The sequence below is a fragment of the Gadus chalcogrammus genome, chromosome 13 (assembly GCF_026213295.1).
Source record: "Gadus chalcogrammus isolate NIFS_2021 chromosome 13, NIFS_Gcha_1.0, whole genome shotgun sequence".
NCBI lineage: Eukaryota > Metazoa > Chordata > Actinopteri > Gadiformes > Gadidae > Gadus > Gadus chalcogrammus.
In genome coordinates this window covers 15,026,815-15,043,539 of record NC_079424.1, presented here as the reverse complement: position 1 = coordinate 15,043,539, position 16,725 = coordinate 15,026,815, and the positions used below count along the sequence as shown (strand labels likewise).

Genomic DNA, 16,725 nt, shown 5'->3' with positions numbered 1-16,725 from the left:
AAAACTAGCTTCAATACCAAATATAATATGCATTTGTGCTTTCTTTTATTTAGGATTTTATTAAGGCTAATGTATGTAGACAAGACCAACATGTCAAGACAAATGTGCCTTTTTAACTGATTTATCTATATACCAATTCATCCTTTCTTACTCATTCTCAGTTCATATATTCATTTTCAATTTGTTTCAATACCTTTACCAATGTAGAGCCTGATTCGCTCCTGTTTGTGAGTCGTATCAGTCCTTCCCAGCATGGCCTCCTATTCTGTTTTCGGTAGCATACTATACAAATTGTAGCTTAAAATTAAGTTTTGCACCTTAAATTCATGCATGTCCTTGCATTTAATAAATGTTATGCAGTGTTTCCCCTAAATACATTCAGCAGAGGCGCACCGCCGCTGCAAAAAAATATAATCTGCCAAATTCAAGGCACAATGATCTGGTTGCAGCAGATAACTTGACTGTTGGTTATGTCATATTTGGAAGCTCAATCTGTACAAAATTTCACCAGAAGTAACCATTTAAAGGGCTATTTTTCATTTTTCTTTTATTTTTTAAGGTTGCCAATTCACAGCACCACTGCTACAAAAAAGTCTAGGGGAAACACTTATGTTTTGTGTATTTTTCTTGATCCTTTGTATCTTAGAACCCACATGCAGTATTCTATGCCTTGGCCAACAACGCCTTACTCTGCAAGTTGTTCTCTCCAAGTAGTGGATCGAGTCAATAGTTAAATATGCATCCTGCCTACCTTCTGTTCCCTGATGTAACACTTATTATCAAACCAGGCCTTTCCTCAAGTGACCTATTCTGATGCCCAATATCTCAACCACCTCTCATATCCTCTGCAACTTGCACTTTTTTCCCATTGGGTGGGTGGTGCCATTACTCAGATTACTTTACCGTTGCCCAAATTTTTTTATTACAAGTATCCTTTTTACGAGTAGAAACAATGTTTCTTAGATTTTTGGTATTTGTGAAGCATTCTCAAAGATCTTTGCATGTTTCGCAAATTTGTGAAATACTTCACGCATTTTTTGTTGACTTTTTCTTATGCTGTTGTGGGGCTTTATTGGAGTGTGCTTGATACACATGTCTTGGTTCACATTTATTCCTGTTAATAAGCCAGCGTGTGGCTTTTAAAAAACACATTTGTGTATGGATTGTAGCCATCAACAACCACAATCTTGTCTTTAAACTTAAATCACTATAATACATTAGAGTTTAACTGTTTTAATGTCTACAATAGGGGTGTGCCAAATAATCGTCATGACGATGCATCGCGATTCTAATTTTCACGATCTACTGCATCGATTGTTGACGCCAAGAATCGATTATTAATTTTAAAAAATGAATAATTAAAAAAAAAAAAAAAAGATTATTTTTTTATTTTTATATAGTTTTATAAAGCCTATTCACTTTTTGTGGCATCAGTTTGTCCTCTTATGTTTATGAAATGATATTGTTGTTATAATGGCAGCTACTTCCAAAAGGGGAAATGTTTGAATGTTTTCATTTCATTGGTTTAAAGGACCACTGAGGCCATGTAAACGGCACTGATTATCCTTATTTTGTTATTTTAAGTTTTAAAGATCCTTAGCACTTCTTGTCAGTGTATCCAGTAATAGTCGTTTCAATAAATACAGCTATGTATGAATTGAGTTGCTTTGAGTTATCAATTGACCACACTATCCAGATCATACACAGCCAGTCAGCCACTGCTAATGGCTTAATTTTTTTTTATCAGTGTTCAGTGAAAATTCGCAATGCATCGCAATGCATCGCAATAATTCAAGTATCGCGATGCATCGTGATAGAATCGCATCGTGGCATGTGAATCGTGATACGAATCGAATCGTGACTTCTTTGGCAATACCCACCCCTAGTCTACAAAAGTTTTATGAAAAAAATATAAAATAACACCACTTCATCTGCAAAGATGATAATAAAAAAATACTTTTTCAGACCCCATTTGTGTGTGATTGCGTGTGTTAGTCAGAAACAAATAAGGCTGGCTATGTTCTTCATAATAGTGCACTATAGTGCAGGCACAGTTCAAACCAATTTACTTTTGCTTGATTTGCCATAACAGGCAATCAAGAAACCATTTACAATGAGATTACAATCAATAGTTGTGTACGCTTTAGAGTGGTGCATTTACCACGTAACCAATTATCTAACTAACTGTAACTAGCTGTTATCAACACAATAGCAGTCAGCTGCATTCCCAGGTGAGTCAACCCCAGTTCCAACAGGTACCAGGCCATGCTCAAGCTTATTGGCTGCAGCCATATGCCCACTGCCCCAGCCCAAGCCTATAAGGACTATGGTGAACTTTCGAACAGCCAGGTTTCACACTTTAAAGACACACTGATTGAGTATTTCCAAATTCGATTTTGTCTCAGAACATTCTTTCCCAAAGACTGGGTCGCGACCCACATGTTGGTCGCGGGAGATTTACATTGGGTCGCCAAATACATTTATATTAAAAGAATATATTTCTTCTTATACAGAAATACTTATGCACTATTTTGGCATCTATCTCTACAATTTCAGTTTTGACCGTCTTCTTTCTGCTGAAGCACCCAAATTTCTTCCCTGGGGGATTAATAAAGTTTTATCTTAACAAATTGATTGATTGATTGATTGAGTGTTTGATAACAATAACTGCCAATAAACACACGCCTACCTGTTCCGCATGAGCATTTAACAAAACTTTAAACAAGAAGCATGTTTTTGATAGTGCTGTACTATTTTTTAGATTGGGTCGCGATGGTTTGTAATTTAAAAAAAATGGGTCCCCAGAAAAGAAGTTTGGGAAACACTGCTCTGATGGTCCGACATGCTCCGCCCCCCTATGGTATACAATGGTACTGTATTTGTTCAAGAGCCACCTGGATTATATGCTCCTGGATCTATTCATCTAGATGGAGATGCACCATCTCCTTATAACCCGATTTATTCAATCAAAACAATGTCGAAAAGGCCCTCTAGTTATGCAAAAAATGACCTAATTTGTATTCCTGTTGTTCCATCGCTGTCGATTATGATGATGAGTGTCAGTTTTCAGAAATCAATATTTTGCTAGCATTTTAATTGTTCCCTTGCAATTTCGTTTATCAAAGCTATGATAGAGATCAAATGTGTCTTTAATGTTCATTTAGAGCAACAACTGCGTTCAAAAAAGGAAGAAAACATGAACGTTGTTTTATCATAGTTTCATGCGCACCTAGCTATATTATTCTAAGGTAACATTATATCATGTCATTTCTGACGCTAGGGTTGCTCAATCATACCGATAAGAAATCAGATAGTTTAATGACGTTGGGTAAGAGCGCGATCGGTCGGACGTTACCTAGGAATCATGTTGGCGGCTGAGGTGTCAAAGTAGTTTCACGTCACGTTTATTTATGTTATGTATTTTCATCCTAATGAAATACCGCTTTAAGCGGGGCGATTTAGTCATACGTAGTAAGGCTGGACATTAGGTTAACTCAAACTTAGCCGAATAATAACATCCAGTCTAGTAATAATAACTGGCTGCTGGAGCAACCAGTGCAGCATTGTAGTTAGCACTCAAACCAAGATTGGCTGGTAATTAACGTTACTTTCAACGTTATGGCCATATTGGTTTGTTACCCCGTTTGTATCACCACCAGTAAGTGAAAACATTGAGGTGTTGATGTAAATTATTTAGTCTATGCTATTTCTGATAACATGTTTCAAGCTAACCACAGTTATGAATGGTTTCTTCACCACATGATGGATAACACCATATAAGCTTTTAATGATTTTATAGATAAGTTGAAGACTAAAAACATGGCCACTTTGTCATTTCAGACCAAAGGTTTACCTGGGTAAATTAGAACATGTATGCTGCTATCCATTTGGATGTACGAAGTGGTAAAGTCGCAAATCGCCCAGCTTTCTTGCGACATTTCACTGAGGCACGCCCCCTTTTGGTCGTAGTATCTCGTCGCTTTCAAAGTAGAGCGAGCAGATCTGTACAACTAGCAAAGAAGATGGCTGCGCCCATAGTCAATGGGGATTGAGCTGTATTTTCTTTGTATTTGTACCACGTTGGGGGTTGTAATGTCGATTTTAAATCCTCTTACACACTTGATTTCATTGCTGCTTTAATCCGGTCACCAATTTATGGTCTTGCTTTGCGTGAAATTCAATGTAAAGTTGTGTTTTCAAGCTGGTTTGCTAAAGAGGCTATGTTGCTAATGATGACTAGCCAGCTACTACCCCTCGTGGCTCGACAGAAACACGACAGCACTTGTTGAAATTAAAATTGGCGAAAATGGCAAAATATTATTGCAATGTAAAAGGCTTGCAATGTTAATGTTTCTGTAAAGGCTGGCAACCATTATACACTGGATTATTTATTTTTTCCAAAATAGTTTTCTTCTCAAACTCGTCGGACACAAATAGCAAACTGGAAGGCTGGAGCAAGGGAAATACGTCACGTTCTCGCTGAAGCTGGTCGTTCGTACCAGCCTACCATCCAAATGGATAGCAGCAGTAGCTGTGGCCTATTTACAGTTCCGCCCACTCCCAATATAACTGTTTACCGTGTTCGTGAGATGCCTCATGGGACACCTCCAGAACGCGAGATGCTTCATGAACCACCTCCAGAACGCAAGCCCGATTACCTTGTGTCTCTGTTAGAATAAACCACGTTGTTGAACATTTACCACTCTCATTTACCTCTCTCGAGTCATACCTAGCACGAGACCACCATACCACAAAGGATCCAATTAGTTTATATCATATCAGTGTCTCAACTCATACAAATAAGGTACTAGTTATAATTGATGCAGATAAGAAGACTTGGAAGATGATGGGATCAATATTATTATTAATATTTCGATAACGTTAGCCAAATCTGGTGAACCCAGAACTCATTTATATAATCAACGGATGTTTTTTTTAAGAAAAGAAGCTTTGTGTTATGTGTAGGCCAGTTAGCCGAGTTCACCAGATGTGCTTTGATAAGGGTAGGTCAAAAGGTCTAGCCACATAATAGATTTATAGCCTTTTTTAACTTTAAAAAAATAGTATAAAAACAAAAAAAAAAAATACGCTTTGTGTTATGTGTGGGGCAGTTAGCTTGGTTCATCAGATGTCTTTTGACATGGGTGAAAAGGCCATGCCACATTATATATTTAAAGCATTTCAAGCATTTTCTTCAAAGTTGGTTTGACACAAATTCGTCCTCGTAGCCAGTGCTAAATAGATTTTTCGAATGTGTCGAATACCCAACGTCCAATATAAAACCAACTTTACCACGCTCTCTCCAGCTGTCAAATGCTTCGCCAATGTTTATCCGCGTTTTATTTCTCTTCTGGTCCGATCGTCTTCTTGGGTCGTCGGGCTTGCCCGTGCGTTTGGACTTTGGGACGACTAACGGGGCTGGATAATTGTGATCCATTAATGAGTGAGGAATGAGTGTTTGTTCTGCAACTTTCTTCCTCAATGTTTCCCTGGAAGGTGGGGGGGGGGATGACGCCATCGAAAGGCGACCAATTGAAACATGCCGTTACACTCAATACAATTATGGATTTCTCTAAGCTTGAACATATGTGTAAACCTTTGTGGAAATTTAAGTGCACAATTCAACAAATTATAAAGCTATTTGAATGCAGATATTATACATATTTTAACTTTAAATAAATGTCATGTGACGTTCATAAAGTAAAGTAAAGGTAAAGTTATTATTGGTCAGTGAAAGAGTGCGGTCAAGCTGGAGACCACGTTGCGTAAGGTTTTCAAAATAAGATGTAAACACAGGGTAGGCCTATATAGACAACAACTGCAGTGCCTACACACTTACAGAAAATCAAGCATTTTTACTGGATCAATATGTCTGGAACTTCCTGTTAAAACTCATTGCTCCATAAGTTCTTTCAATTATATATTGAAGATCAGTACACTCACTGTGACTATACCAATAAAGTTTTTTCACAATATCCAAAGTCCCTTTTTTTTTACTCTCCAAGATCTCGGTTTCGTGTTCTTTGGCAGCACCTATTGAAAAATAAACTATAGGAAAAAAATCAAATATATATAGCCTGTGTAACATTTTTTGCAACTCCTAAAACTGCATATTGGATGGCAACAGATTGTCTGCACTACAAAAGAGCAGCAGAGGGCAGCATTTCAATGTTGTGCGTTCTGATGCTGGTATAGCCAGATCCTAATTGACGTTAGCAGAGCGGTAAAGCTTTAACTTGTTACATTTTTAATGACTTTGTGTATTGATATTAAAGTATTTTGAATGTATCTATTTAATTAATTAGGTATTCGCAGTGAAACTGCGATTACCTATTGTATTTGTAGGGTTTCTTCTTCTTCTTCTTATTATTATTTTTTTAATTATTATCATCATTATTATTATTATCCTTGATTGGTTAAGCCTATAGCACAGCCCCCGATGACTCACAAGTTCTGACATTTGTTGACGCAAATGCATTTCCGTTAAGCAGATCTAAATTGCAAAGCTATTAGCGACATTGCATAGCCTATACATTGTATATATATTGTCGTCCTTCACAAAAAAAAACTAGTTCCTTGAAGGAAAATACTGCAAGTTAAGAACCACATTTTCAGAAGATATACCTACATTATTGGATTAATGTCTAATTATATTGGGGGAAAAGGACCCCCCTGAAAACCTCAACTGTTAGTTTGAATAACCCCCTCCATGTATTTGTGTGAGGTTTATGCATTGACCAGTTGGGGTGACAGAACACACCGACAGCTGCACCCCTAAAAGAACCCCAGAGGCACAGAAATCAGCTGTGGACACAGTGGAGCTAAAAACGTTGTGTTTGGACCATGCTATCATTTGGCCGGCCGGCCATATCATAGTCAGGAGTCTCATCACTAATGGTATTTTTAAAATGAGATTAGATTAGATTACATGTATACACATTCTTAATCTTAATCACTCACAATATAATTGCAATTTCAACCCTTCATCGTACATTTTAAGTTCTCAAAAGCTCACCTATCAAATTAATCTATTAATCTTTTGATCTGTGTTAATTACCTGATTTTAACATCTACCTATCTATCTCTCTTTCTGGCAACCGGTATCAGAGAGAGAGAGAGAGAGAGAGAGAGAGAGAGAGAGAGAGGGAGAGAGAGAGAGAGAGAGAGAGAGAGAGAGAGAGAGAGAGAGAGAGAGGCTGTGGTGCAGTATCGGGGGAGTTGGCGGCGGGACGGGACGTCCGTTGTCTTTGCAAGCCTCTTTCTGTGCAATTGCTTCCAAGTATCTTTACAACCTTGCTTGGTATTTTGGCAGCAGTCCCCTGAGTCTACATGTCAGCTGAGAGAGAGAGAGAGAGAGAGAGAGAGAGAGAGAGAGAGAGAGAGAGAGAGAGAGAGAGAGAGAGAGAGAGAGAGAGAGAGGCTATTCAAGGCACTTGTCCTCTGTCTCCCTCAAGCATGAGGGCAGCACAGGGGAGGGAGAGTGAGAGAGACGAGTGTGGGGAGGGGGGGGGGGGCGCGCACACACACACACACACACACACACACACACACACACACACACACACACACACACACACACACACACACACACACACACACACACACACAGCACGCACGCACGCGCACACACACACACACACACACACACACACACACACACACACAGCACGCACACACACACACACACACACACACACACACACACACACACACACACACACACACACACACACACACACACACACACACACACACACACACACACACACACACACAGCTAGCCAGCCACATTTTCTCAGGCAGCTCGGCAGACGGACAGCAGCAGACGGTGAGTATAGAGAGAGAACGAGACGGACAGAGCGCACGGCAGGAGAAAGAGGGGCTCGGACATCCACCGAGGAGCGGAAGAGGAGTAGCCTACTACACCAGGATTTATCCCTTTCCTTTTCATCTTTTTACCCTGTGAGTGGAGTAGACTAGGAACTGAATCCCTGTGATCTCCCCCTGGCTTGAGTTAAACCTGCTCCGCTGCCAAAGGACCTGCTACTTATTTCCCTCTGCATTAGTCCTCAGTATGGCAGCCACGGTGGGACACCGGGGCGAAATGTCCCAGGCGATGGCGACTTGTTTTGCCCACTGGCGTCTCACCCTGTGCGCTATGTTGACCTGCTTCGGCGGCGGCGCGGTGTGGGGCTTTAACCTGGAGACCGCGCACACGCTGCACAAGTTGGGGGACCGCGGCACCTTCTTTGGCTTCTCACTGGCTCTCCACGAGCAACTTACCCCCGAGCCGCAGAGCTGGTGAGTAAAAGGAATTGAACCTCTTATTAAGTTATATTCATTTTTTTTGGAGTTGGAAGCGAAGGAGTCTGTTTCCAGCACATGCACCTGCTCATTGCATGGTTAACATGTCATTACAAGACATGAGGCCTATATGCAGGAATGCACAAACCAAGTGGTCCTATTGGCATATTAAGCATTGAATGCTATTTACCCAAAGGGCTTATCACCCTGCTTCTAGGCTCTGATTTTATATAGTGGATAATAACTCAAAGAGGGGCTAATATGTATGATATTGACTGAACTGCTTGGCATCAAACATTGTAACAAATTCATATTGTAGTAGGCTATAGTTTAGCTGTGACAGAAAGCCACCATTGTGTTCTGTGGGTTTCTTGTTTAGTCAGCATTTTGATGTTGAATTTGCCCTTGGATTTACCCACTCATTGCAATCCCATCAACATGGTCGGCCTACTAGGCTTCTTCTACAGCGTGAATGGGGGAGTGATATAACGGGGTGGTGGGGATGATATTGTGTGATGGATGTAGCCTATTGTCTACTCAGCATAAATAGACCCTGATTTATATTGTATGCGTATAAGGAGAGGCAGAGAGTGGTAAAGAATATGTTTGTTCATGCTGCATCATTCTAAGATCAGGTGTTGCAGACATATTTCACTGGTGCATATTTTCCACGTTGTTTGATCTAGACCAGGGGTTTTCAAACTTTGTGTGTGGACCACTATTTGTAATAAAGAATTTTCGCGGACAACCTACACATAATAAAGTATTTCAACACACCTCCTATACCTGAATTAACCGCACCTCTTATAAGGCCTACTACAATAACTGGTCATTGCATCAGTACAACAGTTCTGTTAAAATAAAGTTGGCTGCAAACAAGAGATGTCAAATATTTTTATGGGAATTTTCTGGTTTAATTAATGTTTTAAAAAAAGCTATTATTTTATATTTAATTTTGCTGTTCCATGGACCACCTGCAGTACCGTCACGGTCACGGACCACTGGTGGTCCGCGGACCACACTTTGGGAATGAATGATCTCAGGGCTATTCAATTAATTTTGAATGGGGGCCGGTTGGTGGAAATGATCCAGAATGAGGGGCCAGAAAAAAAGCCTAAAATTGATGAGTATCATACAGTGCATATATTTTTTGTTTATTTGATCAAATAGAGACCAACAGCTTATCAAAAACAATCCCTATTGATTAACGTCATAGGCTGCCTGTTAGTGTTTAACAGTCTTATTAGTTCAGGAAAAGACAATAGGTTAACTCTGCAACAGCTTATCAAATTACATAGTTATAGGTTAACTCAAGAGTGCAACAGCTTATCAAAATTCAGGTAGTAATAACAGATTATCAAAATACAGGTAGGCCTAGGTTTACTCAAGAGTGCCACAGCTTATCAAAATACATAGTAATAAATTACTTTAAGTGCAACAACAGTCTTTTCAAAAACAATCCTTATTTAATAAACATAGGCTGACTGTTAGTGTTAACTGGCATGCAGTGACCCTCTTGGTCAAATGTGACATCTAATGAAAGAAATGGCATTTGTTTGATTTAGCAAGAGCAGTAAAATCGGGAGTATATGACGTCATGGCAATATGCATACAGTGGTGCAGGTGCTCGGCAGTGAGGGATGCTCGATTACTAGTTTTAATGGCATTCATGTGTGAGAATGCGGATTCACTTGTAAGTTGAGCCAAACATAGTGAGGACAAAAAGTGCAAGACGCCTTGAATTAGGGAATTTCTGGTGGCTGACTTCCCGAGTCCAGAACTTTTCTTAACCTGCCAGCAGTAATGACTGTCGCAGGTCAGCTGATGACTGAATGTCAATGAGTTCCAGTTGTAAAGCTCCTTTGCTTTCACTGCAAACTCCCCCACAACGTCCACACAGAAGGGGTCGTTCACAAATCTCATCACTTCAGTGGGGATACTGAGATTTTCAAACCTCGTTGCAAAGTTGGTTTTCAATGCATTTATCAATCCTGTCATTGCCTCAGTGGTTTGTAGACCTGCAGTGCGCAATGCTGGGAACATAAGCATTTTTCCAGAACATAGATCAGCAGAAAAAATGCCAGCCTTTTTTGAAAAGCCTTGAGTCTCTCCACAAGTTGCGCGACTGTTTTATCTCTGCCCTGCAGCTCCGTATTGAGTAGGTTCAGGTGGTGAAAGACGTCGCTCAAAAATCAAACGGCTGCGTGAAACTCTGCATTTTCTATTAGACACAGAAAAGTGTGAGCATTTTTCTGCTTTGAATGGGGAAACATCAGGATCACTTCCTTAAGTTTGCAAAATCATTTCAACGCATTCCCTGGCGGAAAAGGCGGTGCTGTAAGCTAGACGTAGAACGAATGAGGTTAATAATTGCCATGACAGTCCATGGTCTCTTTTAACTCACCATTTAGTTTTGCACACAGGAGGCTTTGGTGGATAAGACAATGCAGCAATCTCTGCTGTGGCGCCACATCTGCCAACCTAGCGGACAGTCCCCGTGTCCTGCCCGACATCGCCGGCGCACCGTCCGTAACCAGCATATTGATATGCTCCAACCCCAACTGGTTCTCTCTGAAGAATGAAATAACTTTTTCGAAAAGTATCTCACCTGTCATATGTCCATCCAGTGGAATTAATCCAAGTAGACCCTCACAAAAGCACTCGCCATCAAAAATTCTAACATAGAGGCACAGCTGTGCTACATCGCTGCTGTCGGTTGATTCATCAACAGCTAACGACATCACCTCCGCTTTTGAGTTTGTCCAAAAGAGTCTCAAAAATATCCAATGCAAGGGTCTCTACTCTCCATTTTTTTTTTTCACTAAAAGGGCCAGTAAATATTCCTCCGCGGGCCGGGTCCGGCCCGAGGGCCACCAATTGAATAGCCCTGATCTAGACGTTAAGGGCTTTATTTAAAATTAGATTGTACATTTCTGTGTGTACAAGTGTTTGTGTGTGTGTGTGTGTGTGTGTGTGTGTGTGTGTGTGTGTGTGTGTGTGTGTGTGTGTGTGTGTGTGTGTGTGTGTGTGTGTGTGTGTGTGTGTGTGTATGTGTGTCCTCGTGTATTATCTTTCAGGCATTTGTGTACAAATAGTGAGTTTGTTGACTTGTAGGTGATTTGCTACGTGCATGTGCTGAGTCTGTTTGAGTGTTTGTGTGTATGACTGACTGTGGCCAAGATGCAGTCAGCAACTACATCAGTCAGCAACAGAAACCCCATAGCTGAAGTAGATTATAACAACACGTCTGTGAGGAGATGGTGAACTTTATAACATATTCAAAAGATCATAATATTTGAAGTAAAAAAAAAATTGTTTACAAAAGGAAAAACGAATGAAACTATATATTACGTTAGTAAAGTTCTGCATACTCCTCGATATTCAACAATATACAGTTTTCCAGCAACAGTAAATGTAGGGACCTGATCCGTGTCACGGTGATAGAGGACCCCGTTTAGCTAGGCAGCTCCATATTTAACCGTTGCCTCTCCTCAATTTACCCAGCCGTAGTCTTCCTGTCGCCGGGTCAGACCTGGCACTGTGACATCAGCAGCCAGAGTGTTGGCTGGGGAATGGGGAGCCTGTCAGAGGAGCCCCCCGTCTGTCCTCCCCACGGTCCACTTTAGCCCACTGCACACACACCTATTTTAAACCCTTGGTAGCAGAGACTCTGTAGTAATGTGTGGTCGTAATTTATTCCAGGGAATAATCCTCCAAAGGAGCTGTCGCCGTTCAAAGTCCTGTCATCTCCTCCGGCCTTTGCAGTGATACGTCCTGGAATTAATTTGGCTGGCTTAAAGGTCATTGGTTGATCAATACAACTTGTTTTTCCCAATCAGCTGAAGTGATCGATCAACCGAAAGTGCAGCATGAATAATCATTTCCAGTCATTTATAATACGCTGGGTGATATCAGACGTGAGGTCATCTTGATGATGATATCATATCTACTCCCTAGTTTGCCTCCAATATTGTCTATTCTTTCAGCCCTAAGTCATAGACATTGTAGAAAATAATAAAACGTGGCCTTAAATGCCCCATTTTATAGCCTTTGAGGTTTTTGATTTCAAAGGGACGGTTGCAGGCGTGAATAGCCTCCAACCTGTAATGTAATGAAACACTCCCGACTTTATGCCGGTGGTCACATCATTGGAGAGCTCTATCTGAATGGAGCATGAACCCGATCTGGCTGCTGTAATGATCTGGCTTCTGCTGAGTCAGCGTTAGTCACAATAGCGTCGGCATCCGATAAGACTGTAGTGGTCTTGAGGTTTGCTTGAGTCATGTTCCTTTTAGGAGGACTATATTACTGGAAACCAATTCAACGCAGTAAAGAGAAGGATCAGACGAGCTGAAACGACGAGGCAGCTGGTGGTTCTTCGATGACGAAAGCCTGACCACCCCGAGTGCTCACACACAACGCGGGGATTCAAGGGGAGCCTGTGTGACCCTGCCTGATCCTGCGTGGAGTGTCAATATGGCCGACCGCTTCAGCCGCCAAGGGGACTTATGGTCACAGGCCCCGCTCTGCTCTTGCAGACTACCTTTCCCCACGGCAGCAGAGGTCAAGCAATCAACTATGCATAACCCCGGCCTCACCATCCATGCCCCCACTATCAGCCCACAGACACAAACAGGCGCACACACAGCTCCTGCATGCACGCACTCACAGCACACACTTGAGCACAGCTACTGAAGCTCCTTGGTGACTATATTGACTGACATGTGGTTAGAAAAGCCCCGGACGCTTAAGGTCCAGCAGGAAGTGAAAGTATAGCACACGGGTTATCAGACATGGCAGGTTATTTTTCAACTTATTCAACATAGTAGTAACAAAGCCAGTGGGAGTGGGAAACTGCAGTCTCCTGCTGCAGTCAAATATGTCGGCGTGTGAGGTGGCCGGGTATTCCTGACTTGTTTTCTATTTATAATGATATTAGAGGCTTTCCACTAATAGCGTGATGACTGATGAAGACAGGAAGTCCCGTAGGCTGAGCCCTCCTCCTGTCAATATCCCCTAAGTAGGTCTACCTATAGTGCCTATCTACTAGGATGTGATTCATTGTTTTGGACATAATTGAAACAAAGAGTTCAATAAAAAATGTCAGTTCTGTGTGTTACAATCTATAGGAGTTTTTTTATGACAGGAACAATATATACAACACTATAACCTACGTGCACTACAGGGTTACAGTCTGAGATTTTTAATCTACAGTTTCAGAATTTACTTTGCAAACTCAAAAAGTCTTGACTCTCCGTATCAAATGACTTCGCTATGACATGAAAATGCATGAAATCCTATGCTCTGTAATGCATCCGTCCGATATAGACTTGAGAGATCTCCACCCTTAGTGATATCTTTTATTATTTTATTGTGGTCTGTACCTCTCGATCCATAACACAATTGTTCACTCCTAGAGATGGTAAGTGGAGCGCATATAGTAACTTTTTTCTAGCAATAGTAAATGGTTAACAACAAAACAGCCTTTTGGCTACAAGAAGATCTTATAGTCCAGTAACCGCTCTAGAAACATGTATGCTTGCATGGAAACCAGCTACAGAGTTGCACACGTTTCACAGCAACAATGAACAATTTCTTAGGCAGCTGATTTGCATTATAATACTCCTATAAAAGCAGTCCTTTGAGCTCAAGCTTAAGGGTTGACAATGAACCTTCCCCCCCTTCCCCTCCCTAATTCAATTCATTATTTTTCTCTCCCTATTCTCTCTCTCGTTTTGTGTGTCCCCCAGCTTTGTTCCTGGATCTCCCAAAGGCCATTCATATGAAAGCCTTGTAAATGTAGTCGCTCACCCTGTTGCTGTCCTTATTTATACGCACAGGAACAGAGAGTGCAAAGGGGGTTGGCCTTACAGTGAATGACAGATAAGCACATACATACCCACACACACATTCAGACTCAGATACAGGCAAAGCTATATTTGAGTTTGCACTGATTTACACTCACAAGCACACACACACACACACACACACACACACACACACACACACACACACACACACACACGCACACACGCACACATGCACACACGCACACACACACACACACACACACACACACACACACACACACACACACACACACACACACACACACACTGTAACTCCTAGCTTTTATTGCTCAAAATTGAAGTGAACAATAATGGAATTTGCTGACCATTAAAGAAGATGTAAAGATTTTATTTCAAATTCCATCACCTTAGATTGTTTGAATGGTTTTATTTGAACGCACATGTATATTTATATATATGAAGTTACATGGCAGTGTTTTACAACATGTTGGACGTGTTAAATAAAGACTATGATGTTGACACACGCCCACTGACTGATTCACACAGGAATCCACCATACGGGGGGGTTCCTACGCCACTGCTCTTTGCCTCCCAATTATCCTCCCTGCTTAGCATTCTCCCTCACTGACCCTCCCATTGGCCTGGCCCGGCCCTGGATAATAGCTCGGCTGGAAGAAGCCGTTACTGGCAGAGAGCTTTCAGCAATATTAGTCTTTGTGGACCACGTGCTCGTGGGGGGAGAGGGCTGATCTGCAGAGTCAGGAGGAACACACGCTCAGATCTGCAGAAATGTCCAGTGTGGGGGTTTAGAGGAGCTAGAGAGCTTAAACGTGCATCGTACTGATGATAATGGTGGAAAAGATTGTGTGTTAGACACTGGGCGTGTAGGTCAAAGTATTCTATGAAATATTACCTTTAATCACAATTTTCATCACGATCCTGGTCCAAATTCATAAATTGCATGTGGTCTGATTCAGCGGACATTATTTTGGCTGCTGTTTCTATTATCTTCAATGCCGTTTATTGAAAGAAGCATAGCCCATGAAATAGGCAAATTTCAAGTGCTTTTAGCAGTGTGTATTTGTGTGTGCTTGTGTGTGTGTGTGGGTGTCTATATGTGGGTGGGAGTTTGGGGTGGCCCAGCTTCTCTCTTGACTTTTAACCCTGAGATTCAGAGATTAATAATTCATGACAACTCTAATGCGTGTTTGTGAGTCCAGCTATTATGCCTAGTCTGATAAAGGTGCAATTTAATCAATTGGCTGATGGCAGCTCTTTTGGGAGATACCATGAGACACAGACAAAGGGGACATTTAAGTGAGAAGATATTCGATAAGACTAATATTTCTCCGAGACGCCATCTGACAAAACACAAAAGCACTGACAGTGATCATTCATTTTGGTTCTTTATACAAATACTGATGTAATTTGCATGAGCCATCTTTCAGATTGCCTCTTACAAATACGGACACCCTTCCACAATAACAATTATAGGATAATGGATTCTTCCATAGATCATCCATTGCGGTTTAGCTTTCCATTGTGGTATATGGGTTGTCTCTTGGTATCAGGGAGGAGGAAATAGGTAGCCAATGCTGAAACATGTGCGATACCCTTTCATGCTCCAAACCTTAGTAGTTGTTGAAGGTTGTTGTTGTTCTTTGTCATATAATATGGCTCTCCTGATTAGCTAAATGATTGGAGGCCCCAGGTTTGCCTTCTCTCCAGGGACCTGGGACCTGCTCAGCGATGTGGGGAGGATTCCACAGGGAACAATGTGATTAGAATCGCAAAGATGCAGTCAGGAAGCATCTGTCTCAATTTTTATTCTGTCATTAAGAAGAAAATTAAAATAAGTCTCTCTCTCGCTCCCCCTCCTTCCTTTGTTTCTCTATAAATCTCCCTGTCTTGTTTTCCATTGTTGTTTGTGTGTGTTGATGGGGTACAAATTGAGCAATTTAGTAGCAAGAGAAGCGACAGAGATGGGAATTGCAGAAGGGCCCTGATGTTTTATGGTGTAGATTTGCCAGGCCAAGATGCTACTGAAGAAAATGCCAAGCGGAACAAATGAAAACATCAATGTTCAGAAACATTTGAAAAATGGTTAGGATTAGAAATAATGCAGAAAGAAAATGTATGCATGCATGCATGCATTTATTGTAGCGGGCCAGTGGGTGTAGGGTTTCCACGCTACCAAGTCGAACAGATAAAACAACACAACACACAGAGAGCAGTTCAAAGGCTGAATGGTTTATTCACCTTGTAAATAAAACCAGTGTGGGAAAAGGGTAATCCACCTCCTTTCTGCTCCAGTCCAATGTCTGTCCAACACTTTGCACCTATCTCTTTCCCCTAGGCCGTGCCGTGCGACACACAGATCCTGCCTGTCCTTTGCTAGCCCTAGCCCTAGCCCTAGCCCTAGCGCCAGCTCTAGCTCCAGTTCCAACTTCCCCCCCCACATGTCTGTTTGCTAGCCCTCTTAAGCCCAAGCACCCCTGGTTAACGATCCTCAGGCTTGCCTCGTTAACGGGAGGAAGTCCATATATGGTGTCTGCCACAGTATGTACGTACGTATGTATGTATGTATGTATGTATGTATGTATGTATGTAT

At 41.5% G+C, this 16,725-nt stretch overlaps 1 protein-coding gene across 4 annotated transcripts in view; it reads left to right on the top strand.

Annotated features, from left to right (window-relative positions):
* The first annotated feature begins 7,804 nt into the window (after window positions 1-7,804).
* itga7 (integrin, alpha 7) overlaps window positions 7,805-16,725 on the top strand; it is a 37,520-nt gene continuing 28,599 nt past the window's right edge. For all 4 annotated transcript variants that reach the window (XM_056605938.1, XM_056605937.1, XM_056605941.1 and 1 more), the window contains exon 1: window positions 7,805-8,301. In XM_056605938.1, the coding sequence (XP_056461913.1) occupies window positions 8,075-8,301 (227 nt within the window). In that variant the 5' untranslated portion in view covers window positions 7,805-8,074. The remainder of the gene's footprint in view (window positions 8,302-16,725) is intronic.